Raw genomic sequence first — 23,162 nt, 5'->3', positions numbered from 1 at the left:
AGTGTCACGTTGAGAAGGAGGTAGGTTGTAATATCAGGGAGAAAGGAAGGGGAATGTGGGTAAAATTGTAATATTCCCAGAATCTCTTGCCCGGCTTTAATGCATCTCCATACAACAGGTGTTTCCAGGGGGTGGAGAGGAGTCCTCCGCCTCCATGTGAACAGGTGATTGTGAGGGCTTCCCTGGAGGCCCGGAGAGGTCGGGTGGAGGGGCTATTCTGCAGCCTGATGGCGAGAGACACAGGGGCGCCCAAGTGGATGACTGCTTATAAGAAAGAAACTTTATTTCTCCCTTTGACTGATTTTGGTTTCAAATTTATTTGCCAGTATTTCCCCCCCGGAGTTATAGGAAAATTAAAGCAAACTGAACTGAAATTAAAAACAAAGGCCTTAAAAGTAAAGAAAAAAGAATCAAGTAAAAAAAAATGCCTTTCTTCATTCTGCTTTCACTTCCTGTTCCCACGCGGCTCTACAGAGAGAAATCCCCGCGGACGAGAATGAAGCCGGGACTGCAACATAGAGTTCTGAACTTCACAAAACACTTACGTTGCTTCATATATTTAAAAAATATTTTACATCTTTGCAAACTAAGCAAGCACCTCTTCTACTTTTTGTCTATTAATATGCCCATGGTACCTGCTCATCTAATAGGAGAAAGTACACAATAAAAGGCTATATTACAAACTGAAAAGTAATGAGAAATAATACTAAAACTAACTGGAATCTACCTTTATCTATTTCCAAACACCCCTTTCTCTTTCTTATTTTATTTATCCTACTAATACATGTTTCCGCTTTATTTCCCATACTAGGAATTGCCATAATCTTCCTTAATCTTACTTTTTATGATCAAAGCCCAACTCAAATCCTACCTGGCATCACATAATTGGGGAATCACGCATTCTAGAGGAAACTTAAAACTACTTAGTGTTTCCACTAATACTGGTCATGGTTCAGGCCGATGCCCAGGCTCACCTTTAGCTCAAACTGTTTTCCTTAACCCTATTACCCAGTGCTTGGCAGGGTAGCCATCGTAGCTGGTCCAGTGGTCTGGCCATGGACTGGATGAAGGACTGGAACCTAACGTAAGAAGAACCCATCCCTACACTGGCAGCCACCTGGGAGGAGGTTTGGTTCAAAAGGCTGTGCTTCACAGAGAAGGCATTTAGCTGAGCGTGTCAGACTCACTTCCTCCAGAATTTGCCCAGGAGAACGGAACCAATGGCTGGACAGCTGCCAAAGAAGAGTGGATAGATCCACAGAGGGAAACCAGAATTCCATGAGATAAACAGGCCACGAAAGACAGAGAAAGCAAATTCCCAGGGCAAGTTGAACCCTGCCAAAATTTCTAGTTCTAGATCAGATCTGGTATGTAAATTCTACTAATAACTTCCCCTGTCAATTCCTAAGAGGCTCACAGAAGTTTCTGGTATGGCAAACAAAGAATGCCCAGCACCATTCCTATCCTTCAGCATAACCTGCGACATCCCTGCCCAGTGGTCATGCCTATGTTTAAATAGCTCCAGTAGGAATTCACCATTCAAGTTATCCCAGTATATCGCCAGGTTATTAGACTATAAAACCATTTCTTGCATTGAGTAAACCTTCAATCCCCTGAATCTTACATTCTCCAGCTACATAAAGCTTCATGAGAGTGTTCATCATTCTGATTCCTCTCTTTGGAAAATGTCCCAGTTTATCTGATATTTTCTAAATTGTGTCTTCCATAGCTGAAAATAATAGTCCATGTGTGGTGTAGCCAACAGAGATGGCCTGGACTACCACGTCCCTTGTTCTGTATAATATGTTCCGAGTACTGCTGCCTACCATATTAGGCTTTTTACAATGACATTGTTGAACCATTTAAACTCATTGTTAATTAAAAGTACTAACTCGTTCTGAAATGAGGTTCAGACAGTCCACATGCTGCTACCTTGTACCTATGCAGTTTGTTTTTTAGATCTAAGGTTAGGATGTTATGTTTACAAGTCAAATTTCATCTTTGCTAGGCTGAACTTTATCAGTGTCCAGTCTCTCATCAATTGATTCCATCCTTTTATGACCACTTGAGCCTCTGAATTGCCAGAATATCTATTTCACTCTGTCACTTACACCACTTCATCAAGTTTTTCATCTTTGAGTGAAGACTGGCTCCAAAGTACAGGCTGGAGTTCTGTATTTCCTAAGTGTGCTATACACAAAAGCATTACTTGTAACTAGTAAAGATCAAAAGATGAACTGTGTGAGCATATCCAGTGGGTCACACATTGTTTTTTGGTCAGAACCTCTGAGTTTCCAGATATGTGACTGTGTGGGCTGTGCAATGGAGCCTAGAATATTCTTTCTCCTCCTCACAGAGGATGAGTGGACAATCCTTTTAAATCATGAGTGACTAATTTTACCTTTAACTATTATTATTTGGGGTATTCTTGGCATCTTTTTTTATATGTTCCTAGTAAACATTTGTAAGACAGTGCCTGTCACAGGTGGTTGAAAGGGTCAGTTAGTTTCAAGAGTCTCAGGTTTAGACCTTAACTGAATGAAATTATGCATACAGCTACAGAGATACACTAAAGAGATTAAATTATGTCAGTCATATTCCATTTTAAACTCATATCCCATTAAAACACCACCCATTGTTATGCATTATGAATAAATATATTTTAATACATCCTGTAATTATTGTGTGAATAACAGAATAATATTACACTGTATTTTGGGGTTAAAAGCAAATCATTAATTTGTTAAATGGAATATTTAAAACTGTGTTGCAACCATGTGTCACCCTTTTCTATAATTTCTTTATTGTTTTCAATAGTCTGGTTGCATTAATAAATGGAGATAAGCCAGGCCTTTCTCAGTCTCTAAAAGGCCCTAAAGGCAAAAAAGCATCATAATCTCATTACTGAAATGTTCATTTGACCACCCTTAATTCAGGCCACATTAAATTTATTCTTACTTAACAATAAGACTTTTTACTAGCTGATTCCTCTTGAGATTATTTCTTCTATGTGGTACATTTTTAATGCACAGCAGTAATTGTATGAAACACTATGCTACGTTCAGTGAGGGAAAAAAACACATTATCAACAAGAACAATATAAATGTGATCCTTTCCCTCAAGGATTTACCATTCCCACAGACAGTCCACAGTTACCTACAGCACAACATAAAGGATTGGGTATTGCATTCTAGAAATAAGCAAAATTACTGAAGACCAGAAAGAAAGAGACACAGTTAGATTAGGAGATTTGGAAGAAGATGGCCATCCCTGTATTTTTACGCTATGGGCAATCCTGGCTCTAGTCACTGATTTCTCTGTGGCCCCTTTACTGCTACTTTCCACTTGCCATTTTTTGTGAGAAGGTGCATTTTGGCACACGTTGTACATGAGAAGGCAATGCTCCAGCCAGGGGAGGACACACGGTCGCTGTCGTTGCTCACACTTCCGCTGCCAGGGTTCCACCGTTCTCTCTTCTAGTTCTGCAAGTTCATGAGCTGATAAGAGTCAAGGATATTATTGTGCCGAGACTCTGATCTTCCTAGCTGGCCCATCTGAAGGGTACAAAATGATCTTTCCTCCCAGTTTAATTCAACTGAAACAGGGCTAAAATATTGTACCTGGACCTTTATTTTAAAAAATGGTGAAGAAAATAATCAAAATAGGTCAATGAGCTCTTACTTATTCTAGCATAACTTCCATAAATTACCTTGACTAAAAGGTACTAAAGGGCACAGAGCACCCAATTTCATTTCTTCATCCCTATCACTTTAAGTGTGGTTGGGCACATTTGTTAATAAGTGATGAAAACTGACACCATTAGAGGAAAAAATCTCAGCTTGCTCACCTACTGTCCTGCATCACGTTCTTCACATTAGAGTGGATGTGAAGTGACTGAGCTTGTAACTGCCACTCCCCTCCATCTTCCGGAGCTTGGGAAATGGTTCTGATCTTACAAAGTAAATATTGTAAATTGCAAAACATGAAGAGTCAAATTTAGGTTTGTATTTCCAGGAGAAAGACTTTTCTCCATGAAGACTTAACATCGCATTCTCTATCACACATGCAGAGAAGACGGGCAGTAGAGCAGAAGAAACTAAGAGTCCACTCAAGCCAGACTCAGAGCTGAAGGTTTGCTGGGTTGGTCCTCAGTCCTCAGGGTAATGCTCAAAGACTGACACTTTGCTGTGATACGTGATGCGGCTTCCGAAGCCAGACATGGACAAACAGTGCTGACCAGACCCCTAAGGACAGGCCGACGTGGGACACGCAGAAGGGGACCCACATCATACTGACAGAGAGAGTATTCCCCTGACCCTACTAGCCTAGGTTTCTTACCAGTTCATCAGTGAGGCAAAACTAAAATATCAGGTGATTTACAGTTTGTTGCATATGTATGTGATAATCACCTGTATATATTTATTGATACCTAAGTAAATTATAGACAATAAGCTCTCATATTATTTGCACAAGGAAGTGAAAGAACCTCTCTAGGTGCTATTACATAGAAATATCTGGATTGGAGGAATCCTATTTGACTAATACCACGATCCTAGTACCTAGACGAGGTGTGTTAACAAGGGTTAGATTTGTGTCTAAATGATGGAAAAATCCGAATAACAGTTGTTTAAATAAGATGGAAGTTCTTTCCTTCTCACATTACCTGAACACTCCAGACTGGCTGATCCACCAGGGATCCTTCTATCTTGTTACATCTTCAGTATGAAGTTTCCAACAGGTGACTGGGCCAGGATAGAGCTCCGTCTTCAGCCACTCTGCCCCTACTCTCCAGCCAACAGGAAGGAGCAGAAGAGAAATAAGGTATTAGTCTTCTCCTCAAGGATATACATTCCACCTGCATCCACTTAGAACTTAGCCACAACCAGCTGAAAGTGAAGATGCAAACTTTATTTCTCCTAGTAGGTGGGCTTGGCAGGCACAAAAATCAGAGGCTCTATTACGGTGAAAGAAGGGAGAACAGCTGTGTGTAGCCAATAGCACTTGCTGCTACTGTAACCAAAACTCCCTCTACAGCATACAGTTTTGGCCTAACAAAGTAATTTTCTGGTTTGATAGAGCGGAAGCAACTAAGCAGAGCAGAAGAGCAGAAGAAACTAAGAGTCCATTCAAGCCAGACTCAGAGCTGAAGGTTTGCTGGGTCGGTTTATTGAGAGTAAATTATACAGCAAACAACAAAATCCTTTTAAAATAGTGTTATAGGTTCAATGTGTCCCCCAAATAAGATATGTTGAAATCTTAACCCCCAGAAACTCCAACTATGAGTTTATTTGGAAATCGGGTCTTTGCAGGTATGGTTCAGTTACGGTGAGGTCCTTAGGGTGGGCCCTAATCCACTATGACTGGTGTCCCCTAGGAAAGGGGGGAACTGTGACACAGACACAGACGTTCATGCACAAAGGGAAGAGGATGCGAAGAGACAGTGCCACAGAGAGTGTGCCAAGGGAAGATGCAATAGTGGGGTGATGCATCTACAAGCCAGTGAACATCAGAGATTGCTGGCAGACCCCCAGAGGCTAGGAAGAAGCAAGAAGGAGTCTCCCCCAGAGGTTATAGAAGGAGCATGGCCCTGTTGACCCCTTGATTTCAGACTTCTAGCCCACAGAACTGTGAGAATAAATTTCTGTTGTTTTACATCACCCAGTTCAAGGTGCTTTGTTACAGCAGCCATGGGAAACTAATACAAATAGATTGTCCCATTTAATTCCCACAACTACTGTTTTGAAAGAGGTACTGTTATTCTTCCCTTTTGACAAATGACAAAATGAAGGCTCAAAAAGTTAAGCAACTTGCCAAGGTCCCTTGAGCTTTTACTCAAATGTAGGTTTTTTCTGATTCCAGAGCCTAAACTAACCCAGCATACTAACTGGAGAATAAACAAAAAGTCCACACTTTTTAGCTCTTCCATCCCATCTCAACTTGGATGCCGCTAGAGAAAACCATGAAGTGCTATGCAGATAGTAGGTGGTATTATTATCCTCCAAGTACCTTTGTAACATGATTTTGTAAGGTGTCATCCAAACTGGGAAACTTTTGAAAATGAAAAAGATGCTATTCATAATTACACAAGAAGCCTAAACCAAGCCTTTCTTGGGCAAACCAGTGCTTACAGCCACAGTAATTTTAACTAATTCCTCAGTGTCCCTCTCGCCCTGACTCCTAACCAGAAATGACATTACAGTGCCTTTACATAATTCTAATAATAACAGTTAGAAACATCAAAAATGCTATGCAATAATAATGACATAGTACCACAAGAAGGAGATATTCCTTGACAATAAGCAGTATGTAGATCATAGAATATAGTTCCAAGAATAATTTTGTATGATGATTAATCCATAAAAAGAAATAGTACATTTTGATGATTTAGTTGAAAGTGTCTGAGCTGTCCTTCCAGAGCTCTTAAGACTGAGGCCCCCCACTTCTGGAAGGTTAAAAGATAAAGAAAGGTTTACTTTATTTGAGACTTTGCATATAATATCTCTACTTATTACAGCAACTAAGCCAATAACCTAATAATGTGAAGAATATCAAACACACATTTTTACAAAAAACAAAATTACCCCTCTTCCAGACTCCTTTTCAAGAGAAAAAAGTAACTTCCCCAGGGATGTGGATTAAAAGTTGTTGTCTCTAGTCTAACCCAAACTTGGACCTTAACAATATCAGAAAGGGGTCAGGTTAGCTGTGGGGAAGAGCTTTGCAATTTCAGACTTCTGATGAGATAGAGCTTTCTCTGAATATTTCTAAACCAGCTAGGTGCTCTGAGAAGTCATCTCATCTGGACTGCAACCAAGTATAGAGGAAAAGTAATAATCCTACATAAGCATAGTATATATCTACATATTTATACAATCTGATAAAAAGCTCAAATCAAGGCTTTCTGCATGCCTAAAAGTCTGGCTCTCATGGTCTTTATCTGGGGCTAAGACAAGACACAGTAAAACTGTTTATGTGAAAGTGAATATGTGCTTATCCTCCACATCAAACAATAAATCCAAGTAAACTGTAGGGTTCTAGAATGTTTACCGTATTTACCTCTGCATGGGAGAATTTCTAGCTATTTGTCATTGCTATAGAAAAATTAATATGTTTTCAGGAAAATCTTGTATTTAGTTAGTTCTTTAGACTTTCTTACTTATTACTTCTAATATTTTTCCTTAAATTATTTAAAATTTTTCTACATATGTAATCTTATAATGACAGTTTCATTTCTACCTTTCCACTTCTCATTACCCCTAATTTCTTTTTCCTTTCTTATTGCTAGGGATTTTAGGCTAGGGACTCCAACTTCATGTTAAATAAAAGTCATGATCATGGGCATTTTTATTTCATTTCTTAATTAAATGGAAATGCTTCTAAAATTTCACCATTAATAATGACATCTACTGTAGCTTATCAGTTCAAGGAAGTTGTCTTCTATTTCTCATTTACAAAGAGCTTTTTCAGTCATGAATCCAACATTGTCAATTTTTTTTCTGTATACAGTAATATAATTACACAGTTTTCTCTTATAATCTATCAATGTGGGAAGTCATGTACATATATACATATAGATTTTTTTAGTTAAACTATCCTTTCATATTTGATGTATACTCAACTGGTCATGATACAATTAACTTTTTAACTGTTGGATTCAATTAGCTAGTATTTTATTTAAGTATGTTTAAATCTATTTTTTAGTGAAGTAGGGCTCTAATTTTCTTTCTTTTAATGTATCAAGATTAAGACTGTTAATTTTAGTATATCAAAATTATAAACTTTGCATGATTAAAAAAAGCCACAAATAATTTTAAAACAATGGGGCTGGGAGAAGATATGTGCAAAATACATAACTGACCTAGTGTTGGCACCCTAAATATATAAATAACTGTTACAAATCAATAAAGAAAAGACTAACAACCCAAATCAAAAGGGCAAAGGATATAAAATGAAATTCATAAAGAGGGCAACCTAAAAATTTAACTATATTCATTACACATTATAAAAAGATCCTCAACCTCACGACGAATTATGATAATACAAATTTATACAATAATTATATACCATTTTCAAAGCCATCAGAGCAACAAAAACTAAAAACAAACTAAGTCCTGGTATTGTTAACAATGCACAAAACAGGAATTCCACATCTGCTGGTAGAAGTGTAGTTGGTATGATCGATTTGTAGAGCAATTTGGAAAGATTTAGTGAAGTTGGAAATAGGCATGAGCTGCTTCCTAACTATTCTTCTAGAGAAACTGTCACTTAATATTCTCCAGAAGACTGTAAAATTAGAAACAATCTTAACGTCTAAGTACGATAATTGAACTGTGAGATAGGTGAGATGCATAATTTCAAACAAATGTCTGTGAAAAAGAACCTCTTTAATTAAGTATTTGATAAGTACTGATGTTACATTATTCCTGAAACTGTTCCTCTGTATTCTTTTTGTGATTGAATATTCTCTGGGCCTGTTTCCTCATCTGTAATATGGTCATTGAAGATTCTCTCTAGCTGATACTCGGGTGCCTTCCCTTCCCATCTCCTTACACCCCACCCCCACCCTCTTGTGAGCTTCATTACCTGAATCCGTTATCAATCCATCTTCTTTCCTTCAGTCTCCTTTCTGAAACGTCCACAGAAAACATTTGCATAAAGTATGCTCGGTCATCAAGTTTGCTGGAACTCTAGAAAAAATTTTTCGTGCTAGGAAGTTCTTACTGGGCAGCAGACTCCAGTCGGAGCCCCTAACTTGGGAATGGACTGAAAGAGGCCATCGGGACTCTGTACCAACTGGGCAGCGTGGGCAGAACAAGCTGTACTCTGCAGCTGGAGGTGGGGTGAGGTGGGGTAATAAAAGGCGGGGCTGGGGGAGAGAGGGCTGCCCAGATCAGAAACATTCTGCATCCTCTCCGCGGGAGGAAGGAGGTGCATTCGGCCGGGCAGGCTCCGCGGGGGAGGCCCAGCGAGCTGGGGGCTGCACCCGCGGGGCTGGGCGAGGTCGCGGAGGAGGCTGCTCGCTGCGGCGGGTGCCCGGGCCGAGAACAGTCCACCTGCCGAGGAGGGCTCCGTGCAGCCATGGGCTACCAGGGGCAGCGACCTGCCATCCCGCCGCAGGTAAACCCGGGCTCAGGGGCGAGGCCTGAAGCGAGCCCCCTTTAAGCTTCATTCACTCTGCAGCGGACGTCGGCCGCCTCCACCTGGGCTTCGGGTTGAGCACCGTGGGAAGTTAGTCCTCCGAGAGAAGTTGTTTCCATCTGGCTTTTCTTTTCCCTTGGCAGGTGCTTTGCAACGTAACCCCTTTCGTTTCCCGGTCACATCATTAGCTCCCTGGCGGACCCTGTGCTCTGGGAGTTCACGCAGGCGGCGGACCTCGCGCAGGTGTCAGAACAGTTTAGGATGGAGCTTGTTTACAGACCTCTGTTGAACTACTAGCCCTTTTTTCTCTTTATTATTACCCTTATCATTATTGACATTACTTATTACTACTGACATCGTGTTAGTCTCCTACACTGTGTATTTCTCGGACACTTTTCTAATTTGCTGAGCTATTAAGTATTGAATTGCCGCTTTATATATTAAAAACAGAGTGATCTAGATGACAAAGAAACCCTCGTTTCTGAACAGAGGCGCGGAGGGAAAACCTGGCGTCTGTCTGCCGCCGTTTTTAATGTTGTCAACTCGATTATAGGGTCTGGTATAATAGGTAAGTGTTCTTTTGTTTTAAATTTTAAATGAAAAGGCCAAATTGAAGAGATCATTATATTGCTAGCTAACGTTCATTGGTTACTTTTAAAGGGAAAAAAATCTGAAATAAAATTAGTAATTTCCTTTTTTCCCAATGTAACAATGTGCTTCACATCAGTTTCTTTTACGCTGAGGAGCGGGTAGTGAGGGATTCACCTTCTTTCCACATCTGAGAGCAGCCTCCCCTGCCTGTGGAAGATTAAGTGGAAGGTATACAGGAGATGATTTTTTTTTTTCCATTGGCTTCCTGGTCAATTGATCCTGTTACCTTATTTAGTTTTTTCCTTCTTCCTGAAGCGCCCACCATTACTTGCTCACCTTTCTGTGGCCTTCCAGAGATATAAAACCTCCAAATATTTGGAAGTATTGGAGGTATGGAAGTTTAAGGTGAAAACATAACCATCTTGTGAAAAATTAAATCCATCTGATATTTCCTTAGCCATCTATATAGTGTTAACTTTAAAGTAAAGCTGATTCTATTAATTTTAACTATTAGTCCATAAATAGATATTGGTATAATGAAAATGCATGTTACTTTTGTAAACAAAGGAGCCAAATAATCAGAACTGAAAGAACAGCTGGCATTTTCCCAATTAGAAGCAAAAGGGAAGTTCTGATGACATTAAATGTATAGCATTATAGTAATGAAAGCAGTTATGTTTTCAGTACTCATTCTTTTTGTTATTTAGAAACATCCAGTTTACGAAAAGCAGCCAAAACAAAGTCCTGCAATACTCATTAAGAGAATTACTTTTTCTTACAAAGTTTTGACATCTTAGCCCCAGTCATCAATGAACTTTACTCAGGATTGAGTTACTTTTCTTACCTTTCACAAGTTGATGTGTTTCTTGATTTTACTAGTTTCCATAGATATATATTTTTTTCAAATGGTACATAAAATGGAGGTATCTGAGGCGAAGTAGCACCAAGCAGGGGCATCAGCTTCCATGTGCCACAGAGATGTGGGCAGTCAGCTTGGCAAAATCCCAGAGTGAACCGCTGACGTGAGCTCTCTAAGCCGACTTATGTCAGCAACACTGAAAAGCACCTCTTAATCACACTCGGCCAATTTGTTTTTAAGGAAACATTTTCATAGAATAAAAATTTTGGGTGGAAACATTTTAAATATGGTTTCTTTCTAAATTTTTATTGTCCATAATCTAAAATTGCTCATTTCCAAAGAAATCATTAAGAAATAATTTTACACACGCCCTTCAGCTTTATAAGAAATACTTTTGCCCCCTCATTTTTCTCTCCTTTTGCTACCCGGGTGCCCAGATTTTGACTGCAGAGTCAGTCTTTCCTCAAATCCCATTACCCTTCTGTGATCTTATCATCCGCTGCTTTCTCAGCTGCCACATAAAGAAAGCATTGTGTCCTTCCTCACCCCAAGCTCCAGGTCATATTCCCCTTCACCCCGATGTGAACATTATTTATGTAAATTGGCATCTATTTTTCATTTACTGTTTTCTTATTCCAACACCTCATAAAGTCACCCTCTGGACACATCCTTCGCTTACAACATTTTATCCTGAAGTAACTACTAATATGCTAACATTTCATTTCAGTAGTGATACATGCAGTTTACGATTGTGTCATAAAATATGTTAATTTACTTAGCTTATATGTAAGGATTGGGGGAACACTTCTGTATTTCTATGTGTTTTGTTAATACGACAGGTGGAACATTTGATGTGTTTTCAGGATTGCCGTATTCGATGAAGCAAGCTGGCTTTCCTCTGGGAATACTGCTTCTATGCTGGGTTTCATACGTTACAGGTAAAATGCTATATAATTGCTTATTCCTGCAACTTAAATTGTGCAGTACCTATTTTGCACACACATACCCTATAATTGAATTTCCTATTAAAAAGTTAATCAGAGAATCCTAAAGAATTTAGACATTTGTGTCTGAGGAGATTTACTTTTCGTGCTAATCCTCTGAACAGATTAGAGAAGCATTCTATACTTCCAAGCCTAGATCCTTTTCACGTGCCTTTTTCACTGTATGCAGAAAGTGGTAGATGGGGGAGTCATTTTAAAGGCTGATTAAGAGGGAGTGTGTTCTGAACGTGTAGATGTGAGGGCTTCCTTTCCCACAAAAGCCATGGGCAGGTGCATATGAATGAGCAACCGTTTCCAACCATGTTTGTGCAGGTGGAACTAAAAGCCTGCTGCCCAAGCAGGGAGGGTTCACAACCTGCTCCCTACTTCCCCATGCCAGCCCCAGCACCCAGCCTGCCACAGCCTTAAAGCACAACGTTAAGGTGCTTGTGTGTCTGTTCTATTCTGCTTCCCCCTTTTCATGTAACATTTTCATTCACACCCATGTCCTGCCACTCCCCCATCTAAGTGCCGGCTTTACAACTCAGAATCGTCCCCTCTTCTTGCTGTCCTCATTCATCCCTGCCCTGTCAGGCCACCTCAGGACACATCCAGTACCTTTCCCCTAGCTTAGGATCACTGGGAAAGAGGCGGCAGTCACAGTCACCCCCTGCAGGGGGCCCAGCTATGGTGGCCACTATGGGCGGTCACCTAGATGCCCTTTCACCAGGTAATGCAAGATACCTTGGCTTCCTCTTCTCCAGAGCGTTGACCTGGGCCACCAAGGTGACACTTCCTGTGAGGTCATGACCCCCAGTTACCTTTCCCCCACAGCCTTCAGCCAGTGACTGTCTGGCAGAAACCCAGAAGACGGTCTCCTTGCCTCCAGTGTGTTGTGTGGTTGGAACTCGAGTGGCACCACTGCAGGGGGAGGCCACCGCTGGGCTCCACCCAAGGCCACATCCGCGCTGAGCTCTTTCCCGGTCCTCTCATCCCCCCTTCTCCTGAAAATACTCACTCAGATCCCCTTGCCCAGGAATCTCGGTCTCAGCTCTGCCTCCAGAGACCCTGACCAAGACACGATCCCTCATAAAAAGACCAGCCTGCAACTCTGCTCTGGTTCGCCCAGGCCGAGGAGGAGAGTCAATTACACAGCCAATACCAGAAACAAAGCTGCAGGGGCCCTGGACTCCCTTCCCCCCTCCTTTTTCCTCAGCACCCCACTCCCAAATCCTAAACTGCTTTGAGCTGCTATAGCTCTTAGAGACCTGTAACTTAGTACCTGTGGGACCCGTAACTTAGCCTTATCCAGAGTTGCTGGTGTTTAAACATTGCATTCATGAGAGCAATTATCATACTAAAAAATCCCATTCAAGGATTTTGTCATTTTTAATTTCCTGTTTCCCAGTCAATCACTACTGATCAATAATTAATTTCTACCCATGGCTAATAACCATAACCATAGCTGGTTTAAGCACACTGTAAACATTTACACATATTGTAAACCAGTAGATAGAAAAATTAACATATATATATCACCTCAGAATTCAGTACTTGAAGAGAATGAACAGCTTACTAAAGCCAAATGATATTCTACATAAATAAATCATAATGTGAATAACTTTCTCACCTGATGCCATACAGTATCCTCGAGCAATGACTGTGAGCAGTCCTTTGCCAAGTCATATATTGCAGAGTTACTGATGAGTGCAAATTAGTACTTTTATTAAATTAGCTGCATGATCAAAATCCTTAAAAATTTTGATAAAGGATGGCTACACAGAAGCAATAAATATTTATAGACTGTGATTCATTTTGTATCTTGATTGGGCTTTTAACAGCAAACTGTACAAGTAGGATATACTACTGAATTTTTCTTGAAGTTGACACTGACAGTTACCCAATGGTTTGTGCCCATATTTATTCTTCTGTCTTTTTAAGGCCTCTAATGAGATATGTCCAGTTCAACAGGGAGTTTTTTCTGTTTTCATGTTCTGTTTTCATGTTTTTGAAATGTTGGCAAACAAGAAAAAATTATAAGTATTTATGACAAATAGTTTTATTTTCATTTTCTTTAAGATGTTCGTGTTTGTTGGTAAGAGTAAACTAATCTTTATTGTCCAAGCTTACAAAATGATTTAAAAGAAAAATTTCCTGTTGAATAACATAGACTCATTACTTAAAACTTGCATGAAGTATATTTAAAGTGAGATGAAAATGGCTACAGTGATGGATGAGATTCCTAAAACTTTTAAGAGAGATGTATAGCCTGTGTTTTACAAGTAGATGAAAGCACTTGTTATTGGCTAAATTCTTAGCGAACTAGTAAATTTATGCAATACATTTGAATTTTTATAGAACTTAGCATTCTCATTCCAAGCATATAGTTCTTCTCCAAAAGTTCACATCTATGAAACTGATTGCCTCAAGTCCTCACTGATTCTGTCCATTGACCAACAAGTTGCTGTTCACTTTTCCTGTCTTTCACATCTGTCCATTTTCTGATCAGCTCTCCAGATTGCTGCAAGAGTCATCTTCATAAAACCTGGGCCTGATCTCTATACTCTCTCCATCAAAACATTCCAAGACTATAATGGCAACAGAAAAAACTACTGCATCCAAATTCCTTCATATCTGCATGTTTCAGCTCATCTCCCACTAATCTAACTTCTCTTTCACTCTGTCACCAACACTGCCAGGTATGGAACTTATGTTTCGGTCATTCTGGAGTATTCTATTCCCCACCTGTAGAATACAGTCATACTTCAGAGACATTGTGGGCTCAGTTCGAGGCCACTGCAATAAAATTAATATTGCAATAAAGTAAGTCAAATGAATTTTTTTATTTCTCTGGGCATATAAAAGTTTGATTATACAATAGGTAGTCTATTAAATGTGCAGTAGTATTGTGCATGAAAAAAATGTGTATATCTTAATTAAAAAATAATTTTTTGCTAAAAAATGCTAGCCATTGTTTAAGTTTTCAGTGAGTCTTAATCTTTTTGCTGGTGGAAGGTCTTGACTCAATATTTACAGCTACTGTGGTGGCTGCTGAAGGCTGGGGTACCTGTGGCAATTTTTTTGCTTTTTAAGTTTTACAAGATAACCTGTCAGATACTTTTTTTGGAGTATCATTGAATATACAATCTTACATTCATTTCAAATATACAACAGAGTGGTTCAACAGTGATCCATCTTATTAAATCCTCACCCCCTCTTACTGCAGTTAATATCTGTCACATAGAAAGATGTTACAGAATCACTGACTATATTCTCCATGCTGTACTACTAGTCCTGTGACCAACTTATATTATGACTGAGAATTTGTGTGCCTCTTTATCCCCCTCACCATCTCCACATTGTAACCATTAGTCACTTCTCAGTGTCTGTGAGTCTACTGCTGTTTTCTTCAATCTATTTTGCTTTGGTTTTATATTCCACAAATAAGTAACATCATATGGTATGTGTCTTTCTCCACCTGGGCAGTTTCTTAAAATAAGACAACAGTGAAGTTTACCACAACCATTGACTCTTTCTCTCATGAGTGATTTCTCTGTAGCATGAGATGCTGTTTGATAGTAGTTTATCCACAGTAGAACTTCCTTCCAAATTGGAGTCAATTTTCTCAAACCCTGCAGAGCTTTATCAAATTAGTTTATGTAATGTTCTAAATCCTTTGTTGTCATTTCAACAATCATCACAGCATCTTCACCAGGAGCAGATTTCATCTCAAGAAACCACTTTCTTTGCTGGTGCATAAGAAGCAACTCCTCATCCATTGAAAGTTTATCATGAGATTGCAGCGATCTAGTTGTCTCTTCAGGCCTCTCTTGCTGTTTCTACCACATCTACAGTTACTTCCCCACTGAAGTCTTGAACCCCTCAAAGTCATCCATGAGGGTTGGAATCAACTTCTTCCAAATGCCTATTAATTTTGATATTTTAGCCTCTTTCCATGAATCACTGATGTTCTTAATGGCATCTAGAATGGTGAATCCTTTCTAGGTTTTCAGTTTACTTTAGCCAGATACATGAAAGGAAACAATTTATGGCAGCTATAGCCTTACAAAATGTGTTTCTTCAATAATAAGGTTTGAAAGCCTAATTTACTCCTTAATCCATGGGCTACCAAAGGGATGTTGTATTAGCAGGCATGAGAACAACATTATTCTTGCTGTCCATCTCCACCAGAGCTCTTGGGTGACCAGGCACATCGTCAGTGAGAAGTCATATTTTGAAAGGTATCTTTTTTTCTGAATAATAAGCCTCAAGAACAAGCTTGAAATATTTAGTAAACCATGTTGTAAACAGACATGCTGTCATCCTGGCTTTGTTGTTCCACTGGCAGAGCACAAGCCGAGTAGCTTTAGCATAATTCTTCAGTGCCCAGCATTTTCAGAATGGTCAGTGGGCACTGGCTTCAACTTAAAGTCACCAGCTGCATGAACCCCTAACAAGAGAGCCAGCCCGTCTTTTGAAGCTTTGAAGCTGGGCATTGGCTTCCCCTCTCTAGCTATGCCAGTCTTAGATGGCATCTTCTTCCAATAGAAGGCTGTTTCATCTACATTAAAAAGTCTGTTGTTTAGTGTCGTCACCTTCATGAATGACCTGAGCTGGATCTTCTGGGTAACTCGCTGCAGCTTCTCCATCAGCACTTGCTGCTCCACCTTCTAGTTTGATGTTACGGAGATGCTTCTTTCCTTAAGGCTCAATATCCAGCTTCCAAGATTTCTTCTGCAGCTTCCTCACCCCGCTCAGCCTTCATAGAAGTGAAGAGAGTCAGGGCCTTGCTCTGGATTAGGTTTTGGCTTAAGGGGATGTTACGGCTGTTTTAATATTCTGTCCAGAACACTCAGACCTTCTCCACACAATTAGAGTGTTTCACTTCCGTATCATTCATGTGTTCACTGGCACAGCAGTTTTAATTTACTTCAAGGATTTTTCCTTTGCATTCATGACTTGGCTAACTGTTCGGCACAGAAAGCCTAGCTTTTGGCCTGTTTTGGCTTTCGACATGCCTTCCTCAGGAAGCTTAATCACTTCCAGATTTTTACTTAAAATGGGATACTTGTGGCTCTTCCTTTCACTTGAACACTTAGGGGCTACCAGACGGTTATTAATTGGCTCAATCTCAATATTGCTGTGTCTCAGAGAACACGGAGGATGGGGAAGGAGATGGGAATCAGCGGCTGTTGGGGCAGATAGAACACAAACCACATTTATCTGTTAAGTTTGCCACCTTATATGGGCATGGTTCGTGGTGCCTCCCCAAAGTTAAAACAGTCACATCAAAGATCACTGTCCACATATCACATTATTATTACATAACAAATATTATTACATAACAAACATTCTTATTACATAACAAATTGTTATTACATAACAAATATAATAATAAAGTTGGAATATTGTAAGAGTTACCGAGCTGTGACATGTGAGCAATGCTATTGCAAAAAAGACACCAATAGACTTGTTTGACATTGCATTGCCACAAACCTTCAATTTGTAAAAAAAAAATGCAAAATCTGTGAAACACAATGGAGTGAAACACAATAAGAGGAGGTATGCCCGTGTGCTTTCACACCACCTTTCCATGGATGTTTCCCACCTTCCTTTTCTACCTGGTGAAATTCTCTTTATCTTTCAAAGCCCTGCTCAACTCTTCAGTGAAGCTTTTCCTGGTCTCAAACAAAGGAAGTAGACTTAATTGCTGCATCCTTTGTGCTTGCAGAATATTTTAAGATATATTTGTTACTTCACTTCTCACATTAAATTTGAATCAGATGTGTAAACATCTAGCTCTCCTGCTATATTGATCATTGGCTAATGCAACAAATATTTACAGACGCTGCTCGCATTATAGCAGTGAAGAACATTATTCCTGCCTGTGTGAAGTTCACAATGTAGTGTGTCGAGCAGACAAAAACACATAATTATAATACTTCATGAAAAACACCGTAATAAACACATGTGCATGATGATAGGGATACCGGCATTTAATCCAGCCTCAAAGGAGCAGGCATGTGTGGGGAAGGAGGACCCCACTGACCGTCTATGAGAAAACGTGACCGAGCAAAGAAAATGGAAGGGCAGTCTAAGTAGACGGAAGCGCGAAACTGCCAAAGGGCGCTGCGGAAGTGATTCAGTCTAGCTAAAGTGTAGGGTTGATGTTTTTAAGTAGAGAAAGACAAAGCTAGACATTTGCAGACGCCTTTCATGTAATGATAATAATTACCATTTCCTGAGGACTGGCTACATTCTGAGCATGATGCAGCCGCTATACTTAACCCCTCCTCATCCATGAAGTAGGTTTTCATGTTCTACTTTTATGGAGGAAGAAATTAAGACTTTAATAGGTTAAAATTACTTGTCCAAGGTTAGCAGCTACAGGCAAAAGAATTGAGATTTTGTGCGGGTTCTAGGGCCAGACTACCAGGGTCTGAGTCTCGACTCTTCCTTACTAGTGGTGTGAAGTTTGGGCAATTGACTTACATTCTGCGTCTCACTTTTCTCATCTCTTAAATGGGGGATGATAACACCGACTTAGGGTTGTTGTGAAAATTAAACAACTTAATATACTTAAAGCGTTTAGAAAAGGGCCTGGGATATGAAAGGTGTTGTGAAAGTATTTGCTAGTGTTCTTGCAGTTGCTATCATTAGTATTATTATCATTTTTATTGGACTCTAAATACGATACTTTTTCCTATGTATATATAGGAAATATAGTTTACTGTACATATATACTATATACTATATGTATATACTATATAAAAATACTATACATGTATAGTTTCCTATACAGCCTATGAAAATAACAAAGAAAAGCCCCAATTCTCATTCATTTAGCTTCTATTAACATGTCAGACATTGTGGCAGACATTTAAGCATCACAATCCTCACAACTCCTCAAGGTTGTTATATTGCCTTACTTTACAGGTGAGACTCAGGAAAATTAAGTTCTTCATCCAAGATCATATAACTAGTAAATATCTTTTTCTTCCTCCTTAAAAGAGCTGATTTTTATCAAAAGGCATTAGAGAATTCCCTTGGAGGATTTTACACAGAAATCATGATCAGATTTATGCTGTGGTCAGATCTGTCTGGTAGAGGTGGGGCGTCAAAATAGTCTTGGCAGAGAGGGGATAGAGAGGCAGAAAGTGTCTTGATGGGGGGCCAAATCGGTGGATGAAAGAACTATTAGGAATTTTTGCAGTAATACAGGTGGAAAATGATCAAAGCCTAATCCCTAACATAAAGCAGGTTAGATATCAGGAATGAGGGGATACAGTTGAATGATTTATGATGTAGTAGTGAATGGACTTGGCAACCAAAGAAATAGAGAAGGTGATGGATAATGAGAAGTCCAGAGTGATTCACAGTTTGGAGAAATCCTTATAGAGAAGTAGGTTACAGAAAAATATATAAATTAGAATTTGGACCTTTAAAATTAAAATGCCTAGGAGACCTCGAAGGTAAAATGTTTATTGACAACTACATGTGGAAATACAGCATTTTAAAAGAGTCTGGGCTGAATATACAAATTTGGCAGTTACTAACATCCGTGTGAAAGTTGAAACCATGGGCATGAATACGATCACAGTAGGACATCTTGAAGAGTGAGAAAAAGTCCAAGAATCCAGGGTTTGAATGGAGGAAAACAATATGAATGGACAAGAAGGCAAGAGGAAATCCAAGAGAAAGTGATGTAACAAACGGGCCAAAGGAGAATGGTTGACAAAGAGGAAATGGTAAACAGGAAGAAAAAGTGCTACTGAGAAAGCAAGCAAGATTAAGATTTAGGAAGTGTCAACCGGATTTATCAGCTTAGTCAACCGGATACCGCCCGTGAAACCGGATGTATCACCGTTTTTCATTGGTGAACTTGTTTAAACATGTTTCAGTGACATGGGAGGGAGCCAAGGTGGAGGCCATATTGCAACGATGTATATTTTTTTCTATGTATTTTAATGCATTTCCAAATTACTTAAAGGATAGAACTAAATCACCAGTGATGGAAATATGAACAAGAGACAAGAGAAAGCAAGAATCATGCCCTATGCATAGCTGTATACCACATACAACTGCAACGTGTTCAAAACACATTGAGTTACATGAAAAGAGAGAGAGAGAGAAACTAACTTTTAATGATTTAATTTCTATGTAACTGTATCTTCATTTTCAACTTTGCTATTGGAACTTAAATCTCTAACATGTAAATTTCAAAAAAAAGAAAACATTCTTAGTGTTCTCTTAACCATAAAACTATATAACAAAGTTAGTTGTACTTTGCTATAGAACAAATTGATTCTCTTGAACTATTTTTTTCTAAATGATTCGAGCATTTTTCATTCTCAGTCTTCAGACACTGAATGATGCATGTAGTTATCTACATTCTGCTGCTTGAATGACTGAGCCACATGCTGTTAATATCTGTTCCGTTGGTTAAGTCAGGAAAGTAAAATGGTAAACTGACACTTCCACACTAGTCTGCATACCTTCTCTGTCCAGTTTATTGCACGGATATGTTAAGCATATTCCATTTTGATTGAAAAACGTAAGACTGGAAACAGTACTGTTTCATGAAAGAATGTTTTATGGAAAGACAATATGCCTTGCTATGTTAATTTACTGTAGGTTTAAATTAAACTCTAAAGTTACTCTTTTTCTTTAAGTCAAAACATGGAAAACCTTTGCTTTAAATATGATCTGACATCTGCTTAATTGTTATTTTTTGCCGCAGACTTTTCCCTTGTTTTATTGATAAAAGGAGCAGCCCTCTCTGGAACAGATACTTACCAGTCTTTGGTCAATAAAACCTTCGGCTTTCCAGGCTACTGCATCCTCTCTGTTCTACAGTTTTTTTATCCTTTTATAGGTAAGATGAATGTAAAAATGAGTATTGTAATGATTTGCATAAAAATACAGCCATTTTGAATAAGGTAGTTGTAGTAATTATTTTAAAATATTAGCAGTTGAAAATATTTTCCACATTGTTCACATTTTTAACCATTTTTCCCTTACTTTCTGTCCTTTTGGTTGGTTTTCTGGGTATTGCATTGAAATGAGATTGGTTCTCATTAGGTTAATGCTTGTGCTCTCCTATTTTGCTGAAAAATAGAATAATATGGGATTAAATATAAATGAGAGAAGTAATAGATTTAAGGATAAAATGGGTTTTTGAAAACCTAAGGATTTGTGGAATCCATGTACAAGGCCAACATGCTATTTAAAGTTTGTATTATAATGGTGACAATGTCATCTAGTGCTGCTTATATAAGTAAAATGTTAACATTCACCAATGGCCAAATTTACTTCATGTTTAAAATTGGTAATACAGAAGCTGTTGTTCAAACCTCTAGTTCCTAATATATCTCCATAGATGACTAAGAATATATTTCCCCAAAATCTTACTGTTTTTCTAATGAGGAGATATTTTAGAGCCTTCACAATTTTCTCTTAGTGTCTTCACTTTGAGCAATACATGTATGTGTTCATGAAAAAGTACTTGGAAACTAGATATGGAAGCAACCTAAGAGTCCATCCACAGATGAATAGATAAAGAAGATGATATGGTATATATATATATATATATATTCTCCCATTTGCAGCAACTTGAGGGTTTTATGCTCAGTGAAATAAGCCAGGTGGAGAAAGACAAGTACCAAATGATTTCACTTATTTGTGGAGCATAACAACAAAGCAAAACTGAAGGAACAAAATAGCAGTAGACGCACAGACACCAAGAAGGGACTAGTGGTTACCATAGGGGAGGTGTGGGGGAGAATGAAGGCGGATGCAGAAGGGGACAAAGGGGCACAATAATTTGCAATCACAATATAGGTTGGTCATGGGGATGGTGGTACAGCATGGATGGAGAATACAGTTAATGATTTTGTAACATCTTACTACATTGATAGATAGCGACTGACTAGAGGGGGTGAGGATTTGATAATACAGGTAACTGTTGAACCATGGTGTTTTGTATTTGAAACCAACATAAGACTGTATAGCAATGATAATGATACCTTAATAAAATTTTAAAAAGTACTTGGAAACTGAACTTAATAACTTTAAAACAAAGTGAATTTTAAGTGACCACCCAAACTCACTATTATTTAAAGATATTCTGGAAAGAATCAATTTGTAAAGTGAAGATCTTTTTGTAATACAAATTGATATCCTCCTTTAAATCTGCTGTCTAGTTATTTTTTAACTTGTACATTTTTGTAATCAATCTGTATTAGAAAGTTGTAGAATTATGTCAATACTTGCAAAGTAATAACTGATTACTTTCAAAATATTCAAGATGAAATCTGCAATGGTTTGTTGGTGACTGTATTTTGTTAATTATGTTTTCAGCTATGATAAGTTACAACATAATAACTGGAGATACTTTGAGCAAAGTTTTCCAAAGAATCCCAGGAGGTAAATCAATATATTTATTTTATATAATTATTCAGAGTTAATGTGGTTCATAATAATATATGAGTGAAATATTTGCACATGGAGGAGGCAGATGACTGAATATCTGGCGATATCCACAATCCAGTCTATCCTAAAGTATCAACCTACTTTTCTGTATAGTTCAGTTCTTATATATCTGGTCAAAGCACATATTCATATAACCAAGAATCGTTTATAATTTAAGTATTTTACACTACATATAACCAACACTGTGTAATAACATTTTTTCATGTATGATTTTTATTGCACTATTCTTAAATAAGCGTTTAACTTATTTAAGCAGACACTATTTCTTAGTGACCTTTCCCCCCTTATTTGTATTAAAATTTAATTTCATATAGTAAAATTAACGCTTTAATGGCTAATCCTGTGAGTTTTGACAAGTGCAAATAGTCACATAACCACAGCCATAATTATAATAATAATACAGAGAAATCCCATCAACCCCCACAAAACTTTCCCTGTTCCCGTTGTAGTCAAACCCTCCCTCTAGAAACCTCTGACTTGATTTGTTTCCCTAGTTGGGCTTTTCCCAGAATGCCAAATAAACGGCCTCGTACACAGCCTTTTGAATCCAGCTTCTTTCACTTGGTATAGTGCATTTGAGAGTCATCTACATTTTTGGGTTTCCCAATAGTTTGCTCCCTCCCTTTATTTTGCACAGCAGCTTCTCTACTGCCCAGTTAAGGGACATTGGTTGTTTCTAATTTGCGATTATGAAAAAGCCGCTATGACATTTCAAGCAGACCTTTCCAAGTGTGCCACAACCCCATTCCCTGTTTGACTCGCCATGTCATGGCTATTGGAATAATTCCAAGATCATGAGGCTTTTTGCCTTGAAGAGCTTCTCATCCAAACCATTTCATAGTGATCTAACACTATGGTTGTTATTATAGTTAAAGCCGACACAAAAACACCTTTCCTCTAAGTGCTTGAATCCCTCATTCTAGAGACACATGCAAAACAAAATAAAACAAAACATGAAACTAGAAATTGCACCTATTCTTTTCACAGGGATTAGAGGAAACTGAAGTCAGAGAGGCTTGACCTTCAAATCGCAGACCCACTGCTGGAGAAGATTAATGCCCTCTCTGAGTTCTAGTCTCTTTAGCTCTAAATTATGAATT

At 38.7% G+C, this 23,162-nt stretch overlaps 1 protein-coding gene and 1 long non-coding RNA gene across 4 annotated transcripts in view; one reads left to right on the top strand and one right to left on the bottom strand.

The window, feature by feature from the left end:
* The window catches only part of LOC140850630 (uncharacterized), a 78,691-nt gene extending 69,918 nt beyond the window's left edge, over positions 1-8,773 (bottom strand). For both annotated transcript variants that reach the window (XR_012133579.1, XR_012133580.1), the window contains exons 1-2: positions 8,584-8,773; positions 4,664-4,781 (exon numbers count right to left, since the gene is read on the bottom strand). This is a non-coding gene — a long non-coding RNA (uncharacterized lncRNA). The remainder of the gene's footprint in view (positions 1-4,663; positions 4,782-8,583) is intronic.
* A 126-nt stretch (positions 8,774-8,899) lies between these two features.
* SLC38A11 (solute carrier family 38 member 11) overlaps positions 8,900-23,162 on the top strand; it is a 54,837-nt gene continuing 40,574 nt past the window's right edge. The window contains exons 1-5 of one of the 2 annotated variants that reach the window (XM_017655322.3): positions 8,900-9,117; positions 9,589-9,706; positions 11,452-11,526; positions 20,312-20,446; positions 21,931-21,996. In XM_017655322.3, coding sequence (XP_017510811.3) covers positions 9,079-9,117; positions 9,589-9,706; positions 11,452-11,526; positions 20,312-20,446; positions 21,931-21,996 — 433 coding nt within the window. In that variant the 5' untranslated portion in view covers positions 8,900-9,078. The remainder of the gene's footprint in view (positions 9,118-9,588; positions 9,707-11,451; positions 11,527-20,311; positions 20,447-21,930; positions 21,997-23,162) is intronic. The other variant, XM_017655324.3, reaches the window with a different exon arrangement.

The sequence above is a fragment of the Manis javanica genome, chromosome 7, assembly GCF_040802235.1.
Source record: "Manis javanica isolate MJ-LG chromosome 7, MJ_LKY, whole genome shotgun sequence".
Classification (NCBI taxonomy): domain Eukaryota; kingdom Metazoa; phylum Chordata; class Mammalia; order Pholidota; family Manidae; genus Manis; species Manis javanica.
Note: the sequence above shows the minus strand (reverse complement) of the source record. Positions and strands in the feature narration are given on the sequence as shown.